The 21,206-nt window shown below is 39.1% G+C and overlaps 1 protein-coding gene across 1 annotated transcript; it reads left to right on the top strand.

Annotated features, from left to right (window-relative positions):
* Positions 1–17,620: 17,620 nt before the first annotated feature.
* Positions 17,621–18,589, top strand: LOC116112915 (increased DNA methylation 1-like). Its single transcript, XM_031399028.1, has one exon. It carries the CDS (start codon positions 17,621–17,623, stop codon positions 18,587–18,589), a length of 969 nt encoding a protein of 322 aa, XP_031254888.1.
* Positions 18,590–21,206: the final 2,617 nt, after the last annotated feature.

Genomic DNA, 21,206 nt, shown 5'->3' with positions numbered 1-21,206 from the left:
TTGAAGAACCTGCACTGTGTGGTTCCGATTCCAGTTCCTTTTTTTGGGAACCTGTACTGTGCGGTTCTGGTTCCGGTTCCCCTGGAAAATGCAGGGTACCCGGAACCGCTCACCCCTAATAAATAAGTGATATTCCCAAATTTAATCTAATTTTCATTTGGATTGAAAATCTCTCTCTTGTGCTCTCATGGCCGGCTCTCTTTTCTTCATCTTGGGATGGACTTTACTTTGAGAATTTTCATCAAATTTGTTAAAGATCTTGAACTCCTTTTCAAATTACAAGAGTTGTAAAGCATAAAAGGTAACAATTTCACCCTTTTAGTTTCAATAATATGTCATATGACCTTACACCATCTTTTACACCAATTTTACCCTTTCTAAGCATGAATTCTTACAGACACCCCCGACGTCAAAGGGTGCACTCCACTCACGAGCATGAATCACGTGGGCAAACTAACCTTGGGAGGCAGGCAGGGAAACAACCAATGGGTGAAAGCGAAGGTAATGGTTGCCCATGAGACACTCGACCTACCCAACGAAATCCACAGGGTCAGTGTGTCGGTCTTAACCCACGCCCAGACAAGCTCGATCCTCGCAAGCTCGCGAGACGAGTAATGTGCGCCAATCTGGCAATGACCAATGTTCTGGTTATAACCGATGTCATGAGTAATGTATTGACGAGCATGATAACACTTATCAACCGAGTCATCATGACTCAACCTCGTGTATCAGTGCGTGTAATGGAGGTGGTTCACAAGCGACGGATTTGCGAACTCACTTGCTCGAGGTAAGGTTGAACAGAGCCACCCAAGGCAATCACAATGAAGACTTGGATCATATGCAAAAAATGCTCGACGATCTAAGGGCCCGCCAGAATGGTGCAGCGGAAGAAATTGTGAGTTCCCCCTTCACATAAGAGGTTCGCTAGGCCCCGCTTCCACAAGGATTTAGGGTACCAAAAATAAGTTCAATAGGAGAGGAGACCCCAAAGACCACCTGGATAATTTCAATGACCTGATGGAGCTGCACGAGGTCTATGACCTAGCAAAGTGTCGTTGCTTCGCAGTCACATTGGTAGGGGATGTTGAGAGGTGGTACAAAAGACTCAAGGCTAAGTCCATCAGTTCTAGCAACAGTTCTCCTCGCTTTACTTGTAGCAATTCTAGGGGAGGAGACAGTTTGTAATGCCCCTTAGCTACTTGAGCAATATTTACCAAGAGAGAGACAAAACTCTGACCTCGTATTTAACGAAGTTCTAGAACGAGCAGGCAAAGGTCGCGGATGCACCCGAAGAGTCAATCCGGACTTTACTAATTACAGGCATCAGGCCAAACATAGGGTTATGGAAAGAGCTCCAAAGCGAAGATCATGTGAGCCTGGCAAAGTTTTATTCGATGGCTACAAAGTACCAGCGAGTAGAAAGCTCGTTAGTAGCCCTAGCCAAAAGTTCACCACAAAGAGCCCTAGACAAGCAACAAGATCGCCCATCAGATAAGCGAGGGGGCCAAGACCGTAAGGATAGGGACCAAAATAGGTCCTAAAAAAGACAGAAAACAGATAATCATGGGGACAGGTAACCCTTTTCGCAGTATGCAGAATATACCCCCCTCACGCAAGACATAGCTCACATCTACGAAGTCTCCTGTGAGATAAAAAGACTACCCACTCCAGAAAGAATGAGAGGGGCTCTAAGTAGAAGAGATTGGAAAAAATATTGTTGATACCACAGGCATATCAAGCACAACACCAACGAGTGTTGGGCTTTGAAAGATGCAATCGAAGACCTAATACAAAGGGGCCACCTAAAGGAATTTGTCAAGGAAGCATCAGCTCACGAAAATACTGGCGAGGAAAATAACCAGGTCCAACAAGCCCCGACCAATGCCAACAATAAGGTCTTAGTGGGTATGATCTACGGGGGGCTCGACATAGCAAAAAGCTCAAGGCGAGCCTGCGAGCAATATGCTCGCAAGGCTAGAACAGATTCAGCTCCCTAGGTAATGAGCTGTGAATAGAAACCACCAAAGCAACCTAGACAAGAGAGAGAGATGGTATGATTCACTGTTAAAGAATGCGAAGAATTCCCTCGCCATAATCATGATGCAATTATAATCGTAGCTAGGATCAGCAATGCCAAAGTGCTGAGGGTGATAGTCGATAATGGAAGTGCAGCGAACATCATCTTCTTAGAAGCCTTCCAAGAGATAAGGTTCACAAAAAGGGACTTAAGGGCATGTCCTTCACCAATCCCTAAGGGAATGATCGACCTTCTCGTGACTTTAGGGGCAGAATCCAAAATCAAAATAGTAATGGCTGAATTCTTAGCGGTAAACTATCCAACCACATACAACATCATCCTCGGAAGATCGATCTTGGATGATTTGAGCGCAGTCACATCAGTATGCTGCCAAGTAATGAGGTTTCTGACTCCTGAAGGGAGTCGTGACGATCAGAGGTTGCAGGAAAGAATCTCAGGAATGTTACAATCGGGCCATAAATGCTACACTAAAATGGCCACTCCCGAGGACAATGGTTATTATAGAGTATGAACCGTACCTCGAACCTCTTGAGGATATCATAGATCCTCGCATCCATAAAGAAGAGCCCGATGTAGGGCCGACGAAAGATCTGCAAGAAATATGTGTTAACGAGGAAGATCCAACTCGCGTACTGAAAATTGGCATCAGCTTGAGCAAAGAAATGGCCGATAATTTGGTGGGGTTTTTGAAGAAAAACCTCGAGGTGTTCGCATGGGTGCATGCAGATATGGTAGAGATCAGCCCCGAGGTAATATGTCACAGGTTGAATATCAACCCAAAAGCTCGACCAATAAGACAAAAAAGAAGGTCTATGGATGCAGAGCGTTCTAAAGTGCTCAAAGATGAAGTTGACAAACTCTTGAACATCAACTTCATCAGAGAAGTGAAGTGCCCGGATTGGCTCACCAATTTAGTCTTGGTTAAAAAATCAAATGGTAAATGGCAGACTTGTGTCGACTTCATAGACTTGAATAAAGTCTGTCCTAAAGACAACTTTCTGCTACCATGGATTGACCAACTAGTACATTCGACAGCTGGAAACGTACTACTTAGCTCCATGGATGCATACTCAAGATATAACCAAATCTCGATGTATCAGCCTGATAAAGAGTATACCTCCTTTTTTATTGACTGTGGGATTTATTGTTACAGGGTTATGTCATTTGGCTTGAAGAATATTGGGGCGACCTACCAATGCTTGGTGAACAAGATGTTCGTTGACCAGATTGGCAAAACTATGGAGATATACATCGACGACATGCCACGTTGACCATTTGGGGGAAATGTTTAACATCCTCAGAAAATACAAAATGAAGCTCAACCTCCTAAAATGTGCTTTCGGGGTAAGCTCGAGGAAAATTCTTAGGGTTCCTTGTAAATCAAGGGGTTGTTGAGGCCAACCTAGCGAAGATTTAAGCTCTGCTAGATATGAAAAGCCCAACCAACACAAGGTAGGTGTAGAGCTTGACATGGCATGTAGCCGTACTCAGCAGGTTTGTTTTCTGAGTCATAGACAAATGCTTACCATTCTTTGAGACCTTGAAGGGGAAGAAAGGTTTCAAGCAGACAAAGAAGTGCGAGAAAGCCTTCCAGGTGCTAAAGAAACATCTGGGACAACCTCTTTTATTATCAAAACCCGTCCAGGGTGAGCCAATGCTATTGTATTTGTTAGTATCAAAGTCCGCTATTAATGCGACATTGGTACACAAAGAAGGAAGAGTGTAGTGGCCGGTATACTATGTGAGCAAGAGGCTACTTGACACAGAGACAAGATACCCTGAAATGGAGAAGCTTGCCTATGCCATTGTCATTGCCGCTAGGAAGCTGCGACCTTATTTCTAAGCGCACTCCATCCATGTGCTGACCAACTTTCCTTTGAGAAAAATAATGCAAAGTCCCGAGGCATCGGGTAGATTGATTCAGTGGACAATGGAAATGAGTCAGCATGATATCAAATACATCCCGAGAATGGCAGTCAAAGGTCAAACTTTAGCGGATTTCATATTAGAATTCTCCTATCAGCCGGAAGACGAACTAGGCTTGCAAAGGGCAACTACCTCGAAAGAAATCAAGCAGCAGAAGCCAAAGCTCGATGACTTATGGCAGTGGACTTTGTGTGTGGATGACTCCTTAAACGAGAAAGGGGCAGGAGTGGGGCTCTTGCTCGAAAGTCTCGAAGGAAACCCGATCAGAGCCACAGTGAGGTTTGGGTTCACAGCCTCCAACAACAAGGCTGAGTACAAGACGTCGCTCATAGGGATCCGCCTTGCCAAGGAAATGGGGGTAGCGTCCATCAAAATTTACAATGATTCCCAGCTTGTAGTTTACCAGATTATCGGGGAGTACCAAGCGAAGGAAGATAGAATGACATCCTACCTCCAATTGGTGAAATCTGAGCTTGAGTAGTTTAGATCCTGAGCAGTTCTTCAGTTTCCAAGGGAGCAGAACTCGGATGCTGATGCTTTAGCCCACCTGGCCTCTGCAATGAACCAAGAGAAAACTGATTCCATACCAGTTAGGTTCCTCCCAAGACCAAGCTTCTTCGTTCTATAAGACATAGTCTTAGCGATGAGTTGGAGATACAGTTAGATGGATGTGATCATTGCCTACCTAAGTACATTGCCAATAGGAAGAAATGAATCCAAAACACTCTACGCATAGTCAGCTCGGTACACGCTCATCAATGATAAGCTATACAAGCGCAGGTTTAATGTATCGCTATTGTGATGTATCGACCATAAGAATGTGAACTATGTCCTAAGAGAAATCCATAAGGGCATTTGTAGGAACCATGCAGGAGGCAACTCGGCATCAAGAAGAGCTTCACCGCTGTTTATCGGCCTCAAGCCAATGGTCAGGTAAAAGCTGTAAACAAAGTCATCAAGCACACCATTAAAAAGAAGCTTGACACTCTGAAAGGAAGATGGGCCGAAGAATTGCCCGAGGCCTTGTGGTCTTATAGAACAACAGCTAGGAGCTCGACAGGAGAAACCCTGTTCCCTTTCTCATACGGGTTGAAGCAGTGGCCCCGATCAAAGTAGGGATTAGTTCATTTTGAAGGAAAGTTTTCAATAAAGAAGAAAATAAAAACCTTTTTCGCCTGAGGCTAGATCTAATCGAAGAACATCGGGCCAAGTCTTAGTTAAGGCTCGCCTCGTATTAGCAGCAAGCCAGACGATATTTTAACACCAAAGTAAAAAATAGAGACTTAGAAGTGGGCAATCTAGTTCTCAAAAAGGTTGTCTAGTGTACTCAAAACCCGAACTTGGGTGCACTTGGGCCCAAATGGTAAGGTCTATTCAGGATCTTCGCAAAGCTCAAACCAAGAACTTTCCACCTGGAATGCCTCAACGATGAAGCAATACTGCGAGCCTGAAACACCAAACATTTGTGAAGGTATTACCAATGAGCAGCTCGAGTTCTACCCATGTCTTATTTAATCATTTATTGTAAGGCCGATTCTTCATAATTTTACTTTGTTCACCATTTTTATTTATTTGTTTAGTGTTTATTAGTTATTGCTTCTAAAATCGCGACCCACGCGATAACATCTAAAAAAAAAAAAACTTGGAGTCAAGAGTCCCAAAAAAGGCAGCTTATCTCAATAAGCCACGCCAAAATCTAACTCTATAAGGATAAAATATCTCAAATCAACGAAGTTATACTTGGAACAAATTCGAAAGAAAAACATGTCGAAGAAAATCGACCCAAAGCCGACGACCAAAATCGCGACGGATAGCGGATCCCAAGTCGAAGTTGTCAGATAAGATTTCCTCGCATATATTTGAAAAGCTCCTTAAAAAGCAAGCTACGCATAATGGAACAAATTCGGATTTTTATGACAAGTCTGATTAGGAAGATTGAAAATGACTTGCAAGAATGTAAAAAAAAAAAAAAAAACAATGCTCGATGGGGATTACCAAAATACATTTATTAATTGAGGAGTTCGATTACAAATTTAGCAAAAGAAAAAAAAAAAAGGAGAAATAATGATTTTCAGGCAGGTGGAAGAGCAGAGACTCATCTTCGGCGGTCGAGAGAGCTTGTCGCCTACTGGGAAAGATGGTTCTCGACATAAGAATGGCAGCGGCCTCTTCAATGTTGAGAACCTGCGCCGGAAGATGGCAACGCTAGGGGAAATGTAGCCAGGGAGCTAGATCTCGACTTCTTGTTGAGTTGGTCTCCTCTTTGCCTTCCTCGACTTCTTCCTGGCCCTCGCCCATCGACTCGAAATCCTCCGAGTAGACGTAGGCCTTTCCCTAAGCTTTGGTCTTCATCTTGTTGACCCTCTCTGATAAGCTCGCAGAAGGAAGGAGAAGTCGATTGAGGAGGTGAGCTTCCCACAACTTCTGCACTAAGAAATCGACGTCTCCTAGGTTCAAGTGGTGATGGCCTCATTCAGTTCCTTGATCTGAAGCCTAAGTTTCTTGGCCTCAGCTTTGGCCTTTTGCCGACCTTTGCTTCCTGGGCAAGGGAGGAAGGCGCTTGAACTTGGCCTTCCAGTTGAAGTAGTTTTAGAGCCGAGGAGAGCTCATAATTCAGTTTTATATTGGCACCTCGGTGTTGTGCCAATGTTTTCTCTGCCTCGGTTGCTTCACCCTCAACCTTAGCTGCGACGGCCTCACTGCCATGATTTTGTCAAGGAATTCTCTTCTCCGCAACCTTAGCCTTGGCTAGAGCGTCCACCTTCACTGTTCCGTAGTTGCCATCCTTGATAAGTACCCCTCAATGTGGGATAACACTCATTGTGAGAAACACCTGCTTGCCATGGTAGCCTCAAAATAAAAGATGGAAAGTCAACAAGAAGTAATGTAGCATGCAAAAGGGGGGGGGGGGGGGGGGGGGGGGGGTGGGGAACTATGGTACCTTCGCCATATAACTGACACTCAGTTTGATCTAGGTGGGAGATGAGTCCCTAATGCCCATGAATGTTCGTGGGGTGACACCATCCCTGGCCGTTGCGGCCCAACGTAATATGGTTAGGGAGTTGGTCGATCAAAGTGTCACATCGCAACTCAAGCCACTTCATCAATTTTCTTACCTCTTTGCCGAGACGAGTTGGACTTACTTCCCCCAACAGCGGCGGCTTCACCGCGGGAGCAAACTTCTTCTTAGCCAAGTCTTGGCCACATATTTCTTTGGGCCGCCAGTCAGCACAACGATTCCTTGCCTAGCCCCTGAGGTCAACCACCATCTGTTTCCTCGAGCCCCCCTGAGGCGTCAGCTTTTCTGGCCAAGCCATCGTACTACTCAGGCGCCTTTTGCTTCCTCGAGCCTAGTTAGCTGGGTGTTTTGTTTGACAGTCCTTTAGGGCTCAAGGGCACATTTCCCAAAACTACCTTCGAGGCAGTCACGGGCTTCTTCACATGGGCCTTCCTCAAGTTCACCTCTCTGCGCTTCACGCCAACAATATCAAGCAATCGATGCTTCTTGGTAGCCACAGAAGTTGTGCCTTCTTTTAAGGCCCTTTGTTTCTTGGCCCACATTTAACAAAAAAGAGAAGCAAGCAGTAAGGACCTAGCTACACAGTGGAATAAGTGCGAACAAGCAATAACTTACCTTTATCGGAATGTAAAGAAATTGGCGTTATCCTCAAAAAGTTGTAAGCCCTCAAGGAGGAAGCGAGATGATCCCATGAAAACTTGCACTGTCTGTAGAAGAGGTCGCTGAAGTGCGGAGCCTCTGTAAGCTTGCAGCAAGAAGTAGTTCTTGCTTGACATTAACTGCAAAGAAAAGAAGTTCAGTTAGCTAAAAATAAAGTTTGAAAGCAATCTTTGCATGCACTGGGGGTCGAAGATACTCGCTTCCGAAGCAAAAAAACTGGTCTCCTGGGCTGATAAAAAGAAATAGGAATCCATGCGGGATCTTCTTTGGGACGTGGACCAGCCCGTTGAAACGTACCTTTCGTCTTAGAGAGGTAATACGTCTGGTCTGCCCTTCTTAATCTATACAATGGACAAGCTCCTTAACGGATGGCTCACCTAACTCGGTGATTATGTATGCTATATACAGACCTATAATTATGACGTAAGAGTTCGCAACAGCTAGAGAGGGACAATGTCGAACCATCTCAAACGTTGTCAAAAAATGGTGAGGGGGAATGGAAAACCCTGCACCTCAGGGGTCTCAGAGGTCTCCACCATCTAGCTGGGGGATCTTCTGGGAAAAGTTCCTCGGGACCTCAAATTAAGTTAGGGGCATAAGTTCTCCTTATGCGCCTCAAATCCTCGACGTCAATCGAGGATTGTGCTTCTTCCGCAGTCTATGAGTTGGAGACTGCTTGGTGAGCCAACTCTACGAAGGTGCGATCAAACGAGCCGTTGCGTCGGGGCTAAGCTTTGCGTGACGATCCCCTCCAAACCTTGGGATATACCCCGAGGAATGCCGAGCCGCGGGTGAATCAAACATGGGGCTACTAGACCAAAACATAATAAAGCTCGCTTTAGGTACCTGAAACAGAAGCGGAACATGTGTCATAGCTCGAAAAACTCTGTGACCTATCCACACTTTGCTTTCAGTTAGGCACACCGAGATAGCTCACACCAGACAAAACAAATGCACGCGACCTATCCAAGATTCTGGCAGCTGCGTGGTAAACCCTTCTTAAACGCAAGATGTCGGAGACACACTCAAAACCTAGTAAAGCCCTCTAAAGACTCAATGTGGCCACGATAATGGCCACCCTTAGCCGTGAAAATCAAGAAGCAACTAAAGAGGGGGAAAGAAGCCTTACCGAACACGAGGGCATGGGAAGAACTCTTGGAAAGAGCACCGTAACGATGAGGAATCAGCAACATAATAAGCAAAAGACGTCAGAGAATTTTCGCAAGTTGAGTAAGTTCTGAGACTTTGCTCCGCTTTTATAGTGGGTTGCATGGGAAGCGAAAGGGCGGGGCTCGATCTACAATGAATCCGACCCTCATTCATCAAGTAATTCTAGCCCTTGGACAGGGCCATGTGTTACCATCCGCGAGGGGCGACGAACCATCAGACTACTGTGATCATAACGTCGGCGCAATCACCTCAAACTCCACGCATGGACAACTCTAGTCATCCAGTGCAATGAAGTGTGACTGCAAAAGGCTGCTGCATTATGCGACATGACCACATGGAATTACATAATTGTCCGACTATTCATATTCAAAGTTTGACAGTGCACGAAAGAGAAAAGATCCAAGTGGGGAGTAGCGACGGCCGGGCATGAGTTCGACCTCGAAGCTCAATTGAACCTGCATCCGAGGACCTGCCAACGACGCGAGCTTGATATCAAACGAGCAGTAATCTTCGAAACTTGAAAGAGCACTCGAACACTAGGGGATAGATGTTGTGTGTGATTTTCCACCAAGCTTGGAGTATCGTCAGGTTATAGCCCGATCCAAACCAACTGGACTCCGCCAATGGCGACCCAGCATAAGCTTGTCGAGCATAGCTGACCCAGCACAAGTAGTAGCACGAACAATCCGCGTGGTCGTTCAACCAATTCCCAGATAACTTCAGATCTCAGATATCTCGGAAGGGATGAGATTGAAACAGTCTTTAACACAATCACAGTGCCCATCGCGAGAATATCAGAGTGCATTTCAATTTAATTGTAATCCATTTATTTTTGTCTTTCTTGTACAAACTCTATATATAAACCCCCTAAAAAATGAGAAGGGGTTGGAAAATATTCATAGATTTACTATATAAGCTCTCATAGCATATACAAAAAACAATGGACATAGGCTCAAGAGTTCATCTCGCCGAACCACTTTAAAAATCTCTTTGTTTATTTCTTTATTGCATTCATTATTCATTCATTGCTAGGTATCTGTAATCACACACACACCAGTTCCGATCCCGCAAGGTCGACGGATCACTCTAGTGGGGCAAATTTTATCAACAATGATGATTAAGTAAAACTATTAAAAAAATTATAATTGAATTTGAGGTTGCACAAATAATTTTTAACCAAAAAAATGGTGTACATGCTCTTTTATGTATTTTGATTGAGGATAATATTGTATCTAAGGAAATAGAACATGGGTACTTAAGAAATTTAGTGGGGCCAAACTCTTAATTATTATTTCTTCAAAATTTTGGTAAAATAAAACAGATTAGTTGAAAGGTTTTTGTGCGATTTTGAAATGTAAAATTAAACCAAATATGATATAAGAGGCTTCCTAATTAACCATATCTCAAACCTAATTAACCATATCTCAAATGCTATTTGTTGATTTTCGTAACGGACCAAATTGGTTTTTTGATCTACTCTTTTTTTTGGTAATTGGTAATTTATAAATGGAATAAAGAATAACAAAATAAAGACGACGAACAAACCTAAGTGAGGTACTTGGAACAAGCAAGGGGAAGCTCACCCAAAAGAACAAATAGACAAAGGATGTACAAATCCTTCACAAGAGAAAAACAGCCCACTCCCAACTAACTAAACAAGTGAAGTACAAATAATTGAGCTACATTTCATGATATGTAATTTTCATCTTTTAATTGACAAAGTATTTCTGCTCATGCTTCTCCACTCCAGTAATATACCGATATGCAAATGTAGACTAAATTTTAAAAAAATTGGACTGGGCCTGTTCGACCTTTTTACTGAAACCAACTTTAGATGCAGAAAAATACAACATCCTAACCCAAAAATAATGACCCCAAAGCTGATTACGGAACATGGAAGTATATGAGGATGTAGCCCAAGTCCAAAAATTCCCCTTGAAAATGTGACAAGTCCATATCGGGCTAAACTCTGGGCCGTAGCGTAATATCAGACTGAGCCCACACCATTCATCCTTAAAGAATGGGTTGGACAGGCCCACGAGTATTAGACATAACACACGACACTTTGTTTTTCTTAGTAGTTATATAGTTTGACTGAAAAAAAATGACAAAAATAAAAAAATTGTAGCAAGATACTGAATAAAATACCACTTATTTTAGGAATTTTTACTAGGATATTTAGTATTAATTTCTTTTTATATACAAACATTCACATCTATTTTGACACCATTAAAAATTAAAAGAAATGATTTTAGCTCCCTCTTCGCGTAAATGAGGATATAATTATCTTTAAAAATATTTGTCTTTCCTTCTATAGATTTATTTGAAAGCTTCATATAAAAAGAAATTAAAATCAATTAAATTCATAACTTCACAAGTAAAATAAAGTCTTATAAGAATTATCAAATTACTTAATATCCTCCGTTATGAGAAAAATTGATTTTTAGACGTTATACCTTCCAATCATTCTTACACTGTTATTTTGCTTGTCCCCATCTGCATCAGCAACCCGGTCGAGGTCAGTGGTTGCTAGAATGTCAGGTTCTCATTTTTGCGGTGCTGCAACGATCCCTTTCTCCTTTTCATTAAGGAAGAACAAAAACTTAAAGTGCATTGTACTGTAGTTTCACAGTTTTAAAACAGATGAAAAGACGTTTCAGAGTTTTTAAATTTTCAACGTAAAAAAAACCGTTTTTAGATATTATGTTAAACATTTTCCAAAAAGTTCAAATAGTAAGACAATACAAAAAATTGAAAAAAAAACAAACTTAACATTAAATTATTAATTAAGTTAAAAATATTACTGTATTTTAAATAAAAAATAATCAATGCAAATTAAAAATTTAACAATTTTTTATTTCATTATTTTTAATTTTAAAATACATATTTTAACTCTAAAAAATAAAAATTAATTACAGTTACAACCGATCAATACCAATGAAAAATGGTCAAAGATGGTCAATGTTTGGTCAAACTCTAGTCAACAATGGTTTACCACCACCGATCAAGGTGATTCAAACGATCAACTTGACCAACTGTTCAATAAATGTTTTAAAATCACGGAATTATAAAATAATAAATCATTGAAATAAAAATCTTTTAAAAGAAAACATTAAGAAATCTTTCCCCAGTTTTTAAGAAATTGATTATTCATACGATTCAATTTTTAACCAATTTCAATAAGCAAAACAGGAATCCTAATTCCATTTCCTTATCAATTCTAAGATATGCTCTTAATAATTTAATTAAAAATAAAACGAAGGAAGTAACAATAACCCACTCTGTAAGTTTGCGGACTTAATAATCAAACTCTCAAAAGTTATTAGTCAAACCAGGAACAACAGTAACTTGATTTTTACAATCAAATAAAATAGCCTATTTTACCCTAATTTAATAGTTAAAAGAAAATAAGAATTGATAAATTACTCATCTCACCAACAAAAGAGCAGACAAAATCAGAAAAAAGAGGAAGTAAAAGCAAAACTCTCAATTTCAATGCACATTCTACCATGAGGATTTGGATACAACTACTACAATTCTGAACAAGCTAATCAACTAAATAAGAAACTATATTCCTAAAGTTACAGAAATTCCAACAAACCCAACCCGTGAGGACCAAACCTTTTGAAGGGATAAGAAGATGACCAAAATCAACTTATCAATGGCCAAACTTAGAACAGAAAACTCTCACCCGGTCATTATTACCGATGTCAAACGGCAAAACAGCTGTACACAACTGATCTTACAAGCACTTAGTATTTGGTAAAATCGCCACAGCCTAATAGTGCTTTACACTGCTATTGAGTGCACTTTCAGCAAGTGCTTGATAAAACTGGTCTATTAAATTGATCATCCTAACAAAAGAAAAAATACATCAGTCAAGGCCACAGCCAACAACTACACAAAAGAGAAAGGCAATATTACTCCAGACTTCCAAAAGCAAAGGGACCATCTCTATGAAACATAATAATATTGTGTTGCCATTAACTCAACCCAAACACGATAAACTTATAAAATCATTAGACACAGAAAATTATCCGAATCTACTAGAATGAATTAGGAAACGAAGAAAGCGAGAAGTGATGGGAATACCTGAACAAGCATTAGAAGGCATCACGAACTTTCTCTCTGGTAATAAGAGGTCATCAATAGAAGTAGGGGCAGCTCCCGGCGTAAGAGATGGAGGTGGAGTGGTGGTGGAAAAGGGTGAAGCATTGGAGTTTCCATATGGGGTTGCAGATTTCAAGGGAGGTTGAATGTAGCAGCAGTTGGTACAGATGGGAAGAAGTAGGGGTTGTAATCACACGCTGATGAGGAAGAGGTGCAAAAAAAAATGAGGGTTTCACAAGATAGTGACACGATGCTGCTGCTGATGGGTCAGGTGTGTCATGGAGAGCAACTGTAGGTGATGAGGCTGAAAGAGTAAGGGACGGTAATGTGGAGTTGGTGCAGGAGAGGGAACAGCAGTAGGTGCATGGGCGAACAAAGAATGGGAGCAGAAGAATGATAGGCTGCCTTATTAGCAGCATTAGGAGCATTATTTCAAATAGTCACAGCGCCTGCAATACAAAATTTAAATATTCACTCAGGCCAGGAAACACATTGGATACTTTAGTCAGCCAGAAGAATATATGGACCACTTCCCATACACTGAAGAAGTTTTCAAAAGTAGGATCTCAGAAGGATCAGTGACAGTAGAGGCGGTTGATGTGAGGCTCCAGAGGGCCTTCATTATAGAGAGGCTTGGGACCGCTTCAAGTGTCCTCAAACTCATACGAGATAATTAGACTCAAGATTGAGAAAGTAACAATAGAGTCATGCACCACATTCTCAAGGACACATTTCTCAATCAAACAAAATCAAATTAAGAAGCATTAACTGAAAATATTACAATCTAGCTTCATTAATGTTGGTCAAGTTTTGAATATTAAAGGAACATATCAACTTGGTTCAGTTCCCAAGATTTACAGTTCTTTTTACACCATATTGAAAAACAGGAGAATAAATATCCAAAGCACTGATAGTTGAACAACCATACTCCACAAGACCAACTGTTACTGCCCGAACACTTAATAAGTTATTTTACATTTTTAAAGTATTATTGGTACACGACAATCTCATAAGAACTAGGGCAAAAGGCAATGCATTCACTTATGATGAGATTTTACACCATTGACAGATAAATGATTCCAAAAGGGATTCAAGAGTTATAGAGATTCAAGAGCTAGTCAAATGTTAATATGGGTTCAGTTACAAAAAACTCTTACCTTTTGCTTGCCGATACTTTTGGCTTTTGAGGAACTTTTGAGTAGGCATAACGACTGTGGACAGAAAGAAAGGGATTAAAAATTATCTTGACATCTTAAAACACACTAGAGGCCACAGAGCAATTAAATTTGAACAAACATTGCAAGCTACATTAAGAATCTTTATATTAATCCACCACACACTCACTACAAACTAACTAATGTTCAAATCCTGAAAAGGTTAAGAAATTGAAAGAAAAAAAAAAAGTTTACTTTTATATGCCAAGATAGGTACCAAAGGATGCATACATCTATTGACATTGTTAACATTTTTTCCTGTAATATTCATTTAAGAGCTTTCTGCTATATATTTTAAAAGTTAATCAATTTTACTATCATACGCTTGAATTCTCAAATCTAAGTAGTGCATGAAAACAATTGAGCAAAACATTACTAAAAGAGATTTGCAACTCATCCATTCACGAGATTATAAAACCAGATTCCATTAACTTCTTGGGATGCATTTCGATATAAAAAATATGGAACTTGAAACTTCATACTCCAAAAATCTCCAATAGATTCTCCACTAGATTTCTGTTTATAAGCAAGAGAAAAGAAAGGGAACCAGATAGCATAAATGAGAATATATAATGCTAGCATTTACAAGAAAACTTTGTCCCAATACATATACAATATGCAATTTTTCAGTGAAAAGAAAATGGATTCACTTATAAAACTTAAAATGAAAATTCTAAGAGAGGTGGCACACGGCGTACTATCAATATATTATAATTTGAAATAAGCTCCTTTAATACCTACTGAAATTTAAATCAACAAAGGATCAACCCTGAGTAACCCTAAGTGAGATGTGAAAGGAGAAATAGAACTATTTTTTATCTACTGAATTGCGCCAAAAACAATCAGCAGTTTTTCCCATTCCTAAATGAAGGTAAAAGACACTGATTTTATCATGGGGCTCCTTTATTCAGTATTAGCATTAATTAAGGGAAAAGAAAAAGGTTTTATCTTCCTAACGCCAAGTTCCCTTGAACCATAAAACATACCAAGCAACTTAAAACAACCAAACATTTCCTAATCGTCTAGAGTAAATAAACTTGTCAATCTAAATACTTCTTGAGACTTGTAATTTTGATTATCAACCTGCCAAAACGTACCACTTACCAACTATAATCAGACAATAAATACCAAAACAAGCAATAGAAATCACGAGCTACCTCGAAAATGAAAAAAGTTCCTAACACACAGACTAGCGAATTTAACCAATATATGGCATGATCCAATCACCAAATGCATCAATGCAAAATCATCTCTCATACACTAAGAACGTATCCACCATCAGTACAAATATCTCTAAGATAGATCTTTCAACTTCAACATAAAAATAATTACTCCATACAGTACAAAATCAAGGGTAACATAGCAACAAAAAATGAACCCTATTCTTAATAAAATTCAGACTGTATTTCGTCCGATTCAATCACAATAAATTGAAACCGCGGTTGAGTATTCCTATCACAACAAAAAACAAATTTTAATAAAAAATAAAAAATCATAAAAAAATGCTTAAAATCGAAAACAAAATTACGTTTAACCACAAAAACGAGATCCTTCAACATCCTTTGCGGACTCTGCATAATCAGATACACAAAAAACAAATAAAAATTGAAGAATTGATAATAAAAAAACAACCAAATTAGGTTTAAAATTTAATAAAACAAAACCCATTGATTGCTCTCGATGTTGAACTCGTAGAAGGTGACGTGAGCGGCCGTGATCAAAATCTCTTCAATGAAAGGATGATTCGCGGAGGACAGTAGATTTAGCATTTGGGCTTTGTTGGTCCAGATTCGGCATCAATTTCCCCGTCTGAGACATTTTCGGAAACCTAAAAACCCAGGAGCTGAATTTCCTTTTATTTTCCCGGGAAAGTTAGTGAGTTGGCGAGCGAGAGATGAAACCAATTGTAAGGATAGATAAATGACGTATTAACCTGTGCTCATCTTAAATTTGCAGTTCTTGGGCCAGAGATTGAGCCGGGTGCTGGGCCTAGGCTGGCTTCCAACTTACAACACACTCGTATCAAACATTCAAGAATTTGGAAATTAATTATTTTTAATATTAATATATTATATATTATCACATTTGTGGATTATATATAAATATATGTAATACTATATAGAAAATTGTGAGAAATAAAAATTGAATTTTTAGTGGAGTTATAAAAAATTATGAGTTATAAAGCATTTAACAGAAACTGACTTTCAATAAAAGTGAAATTTTTGAGTAAGCCAAATTTTATTTTATTTTTAAGAATAAAAGTTTAAATTAATACATAATAGGGTTGTTTATAAAATATTATTAATATATTTTGTTTATAATTAAATTATATAAACGGACAAAAATTACATAAATTTATGTAAAATAACTCCTTTTATCATTTGATATTTTTTTTGTCATTTGTATGAATAAGAAGCAAATCATTACTCTATTAATTCATTCGAATCACTCATGTTATTTCAATTTTGCTAATTAAAAAAAAAAAAGCCGTTGGAGATAACATTACTTCCGTTGCAAGCAGAGTCTTCCCAAGCACAAGTAGTTCGTTTCAGAAATAAATGTTCTCAATCATAAAATTTAACCCGCAAGAATCATTGTTCGCTCTCATTTTTCGCTCTATGCTTTCTTTTCTCTCTGGTTTCATGGCGTTCGATGTCAAACATATTCAAAGAACTAAGGGGTGAACAAGGATTCCTTGTTTCTTCTTCAGGGGCAGACGGGTTGTCCAGTGGTATTCCATGGCGGGCCGGCGGAAGGAAGAACAAGAACAACAAAGCAGTGATGAAGCCAAGAACTACTCTTGGCTATGAGATGGTGTTTGTGGTACGCACAGATAACGAGGAAGGAAAAGGTTAAGTACACTTCGCCACAGGGAAAAGTTTATTACTCGCTTAAAACAGCCTACAAGGCTTGCATGGATGAAGAGTTTTAAAGAAGTTGTTTTTCTTATCAAATACAAAGTCAAAAGAGTCTTGTACTGAATCTTCTGACGCTTTACGGTCAAGAAGAAAAAAGAGGAAGATGGAGAAGTCGAAAATTAGGGAACCAGAAGAGGGAAAACGTTGAAAGCATTGAAGAAAGAGAGAGGTCAAAAGAAAAAGAAAGCCAGCCCGCGTGCAGGGGATTCCGGAACTTCAAGGTTTAATCTTAGAGTGTATGTCTAAGTTGATTGAAAAGAAAGTGGTAACGCCAGGTGAATTCGTGTGTTATAGTGGGAATTTGGGTGAAGGGTGGATATGTAGTACCAGGGATCAAGTGTAAATGGTGCATTAAGGTGTTTACAATCAGTGATTTTGAAGCCCATGTGGGTAGCAAAAAGCATAGCGGCTGTCTAAATATTTTCTTGAAGATGGGAGGTCTTTGTTGGACTGTCAAAAGGGACTGTTGAGCAATAATAAATCGGCAAGTGGTGAGAGAACTTGTGTGATGAGATGAAAATAGTGGTATCAGATATGAGTTATGAGGTGTGTTATGTTTGCCACTATGGAGGTGAATTATCATATGTGTTCATGTCCTTCCACTTATCACAAGGATTGCCTTGGCTTAGAGGAGATTCCAAGTGGAGATTGGTTCTGCCCATCATGTTGTTGTGTGATCTGTGGTGAGGGAAAATCTGAGAAAACAATGGAGAATTCTGTGGATGATGGTATTGTTCACACTTGTGATCAATGCGAGCATAAATTTCACACGGGTTGTCTGAGGAGTAGAGGGGAAGTTAAGGTGAAAAATTATGCTCATGATAAATGGTTTTGCAGTGATAGATGTGAACATGTTTCTACTTGCCTCCATAAGCTTACAAGAATGCCTATATCACTAGGCGTAGATGATTTAACCTGGAGATTATTGAAGAATGGTAAGGTCTTAAAGGAGAATCAGAGGAAGTTGAATGAGGCAATTGATGTTATGCATGAGTGTTTTGAGCCAGCTCAGGACCCTTTAACGGGAAAAGATCTTGTTGAAGATCTTATCTTAAATAATAAATCAGAGATGAAGCACAAGAACTTTCAAGGATTCTACACAGTTGTTCTGGAGAAGAAAGGAGAAATTGTTTCTGTGGCAACTGTTAGAGTGTTTGAAGAGGTTGCTGAGATGCCATTAGTTGCTACCAGATTCAAGTATCGCGGACAAGGAATGTGTCATCGCCTGATGGGTGAGCTTGAAAGGCAGCTTGTTGAAATAGGAGTGATGAATTTGATATTGCCTTCAGCCCATAGTGTGGTAAATACATGGATTACGAAATTCGGGTTTTCAGAGATGACAAAATGGGAGAGACTCAAGTACTCAAACTATACTTTCCTAGATTTCCAGGATACAATCATGTGTCAGAAGCTGTTAGTGAAGATGCCTTCCGCAAATTTGTGCCAACCAGGAGCAACTTTGTCAACTACTGCAAATTCTAATATGGAATTTGTCAGCTCCAGCCCCACTTCTGTATTACTTTTTGCAAATTGAGCAGACAAAGTTGTAAACCAAGAAGTAATGAAACGTTTTTGAGTGTACATATGAAGGAGGATCTTTGTGATCAAACCTGATTAATTGTAATTTTTCCAGACTCAGTTGTTCTGATTTCATAATGTTTAATTAAGATTTTAATATATAATATTTTTTTTGATGGCATTGCAGGATATCTAAACTTGAATGTGATGGCAGTATGGCAGCATTCCTTGTATAAATTTGTTTTCATGTGTGGATTCTTGAGCAGAAAATGGACATTTGAAAGGATTCCTTAATTTGAATTAGAATACAATAAATGCACATGCTCAAAAGCAGAATTGAATGGACTGATTGAAAACACATAAAATTCAATAGCAAATTCCTCCAGTACAATAGAATAGATATCACAGTTACCAGTACCCTATAATCAGTCAGACCACATTTTTTATGCCTTTGAAAACTATGAGCAGCATGCTGGTTGTGTCTCTGTTAAGCCCCTAACTGCCATTTCCCCTTACTCCACATGCATGAAGTTATATGCAACTTGGCAAACGTGTAGCCCTCATAATCATCCCATTCTACAGACACCAAACAGTTGATGGAGGAATGGAAGCCACTAACCCAGCATTTCGTATGTCTGAGCATCCAGGAATTAGTCTTAGTGTGATGAGATTTACACCAGAAGAGGAAGCGGTTGAGCCAGCAGCTAAACCAAGTTCTGATCCAAACAATCCTAGAACACTAACCGTGGAAACAGACAATGACAAGGAGAAGCAGCTTGATGAAGTGTTTATAAACGACTTCAGGATGAAGAATGTAAATGATGAATCAACTGTTTATTCTTAGAAGGTGGTGAACAAAACGGGGAGGAGACAGTGGAAGGCAGCTATAAGGATTAAGGGCAATGGACATAGGTCATGATTTGTTCATAGTGGGGAGAGGACAAAGAATGACCTCACCATAGAAGTTATTTGGCTTGAAGGCACAAAAGAATATAATGAGATAAATTTTATTTTCAATGCTATATTGAGCACTGTATAGTTAACAACATTAGATTTATGGATAAAGATTGACTCATAACTTAATCTTATAAATTTTTTCTCACAACCCCGATGTGGTAACTCGTAATTGGTCAACTCGCAAATAGTTAACCAATTGCGAGCTATCATATGGGATTGTGATAAAAAGTTTGTGAGATTAGGTTGTAACTGTAGTATTACTGATGGGAATGCAAAATATCATATTTATCCCCCTTAATGTCTAGTCTTTTATACCTATTTGCTGTCTAAATATACTCATTATTATTCTGTTTTGATTTAGGATGCAGATGGAGGCGTTAATTGCAAAACGGAACTAATTAAGTAAATTCGGACAGTTTCGACATTGTTTCGTAATCTGGGCATAACTCTCTCATCTGAGCTCCGATTGAGATGATTCAAAATTATTGGAACGCTAAGAAAGAGATCTACAACTTTCATGTTTTGAGTTTTGAGAGATACTTGCTGCATCAAGGTTGTAATTGAGCTTGAAGTTGACGCATCTGCACTGGACGTCCTGGAACATTCTGCCTTGTCATGCAAATCAATTGGGTAATTTATTATTGGAGACATGTGGCACGCAAGTTACAGCTCAAAATCACCACTTTCCTATTTTATTTTAGGACTCTATCTTATTTTAAATTAATTAGAATTAAATTAGGATTAATGTTATTTTAGGATAGGAGAATATTTCTTTTAGGAGATTGAGTGGGATTCGAATTCTAAAAAAAAACTGGATTTTTGCAAAGGGATCAGATTAGGGTTTTAGAGGGGGACCACATCTCTTTCTTCTCTGTTCTGGAATTTTTCTTTCTCTGGAGTTTTTGTTATGGCCATGAACGGCTAGAACTTTTATAACTTGGTTGAAGGAAACGAAGGCCTCGGAATAATTAAACTGTGAGATCTAATATATTTTTCTTAGTATTCAATTTTCATGTTTGAGTATTGGATGTTTTTCTATGCCTAATTTTATGATTGTTTCGTTTAATTACTAGGGAGGTCTACTAGTTTATTAATTGTTGCAATCTACTGCTAAGTTAGATATCAAATCCGTAATTGTTTGATCCCTCTAACTTGTGAAGTAATTAGGGTTAATAATTCGCTGCGTCAGGAATTAGTAATCTTAAGAAGAACATTCAACTAAATTAAATACAACTGCTTGTGTTTGTGTTGTTTAGCTTCATCGATTTCTCTTATTCTTAAGGCTGCCACTAGATTAAATCTTGAGCGCTTGTTTATGGTTGTTTAATGATAAGATTAATTAAGATTGCTTGTTTCTTGATTAATTACAATTAAGGAGAGATAGGAAAGTAGTTCCAACGGTGAATATTTAGGTATGGATTGATTTAATTTTGCATCAATGATCAGTTGTAAGATTCCGATGGCGGACGTTGTCTGAGACCAAGTTTTGTTATATTAATTGATTTCGATTTAAATTGTTTTTGTTTTGTTTTCTGTTTCACTCAAACAGCAAATAATGAGTATATTTGCTGTCTAAATATACTCATTATTATTCTATTTTGATTTAGGATGCAGATGGAGGCGTTAATTGCAAAACGGAACTAATTAAGTAAATTCGGACAGTTTCGACATTGTTT

This window comes from Pistacia vera, unplaced genomic scaffold (genome assembly GCF_008641045.1).
Source record: "Pistacia vera cultivar Batoury unplaced genomic scaffold, PisVer_v2 Contig670, whole genome shotgun sequence".
NCBI classification, from domain to species: Eukaryota; Viridiplantae; Streptophyta; class Magnoliopsida; order Sapindales; family Anacardiaceae; genus Pistacia; species Pistacia vera.
Note: the sequence above shows the minus strand (reverse complement) of the source record. Positions and strands in the feature narration are given on the sequence as shown.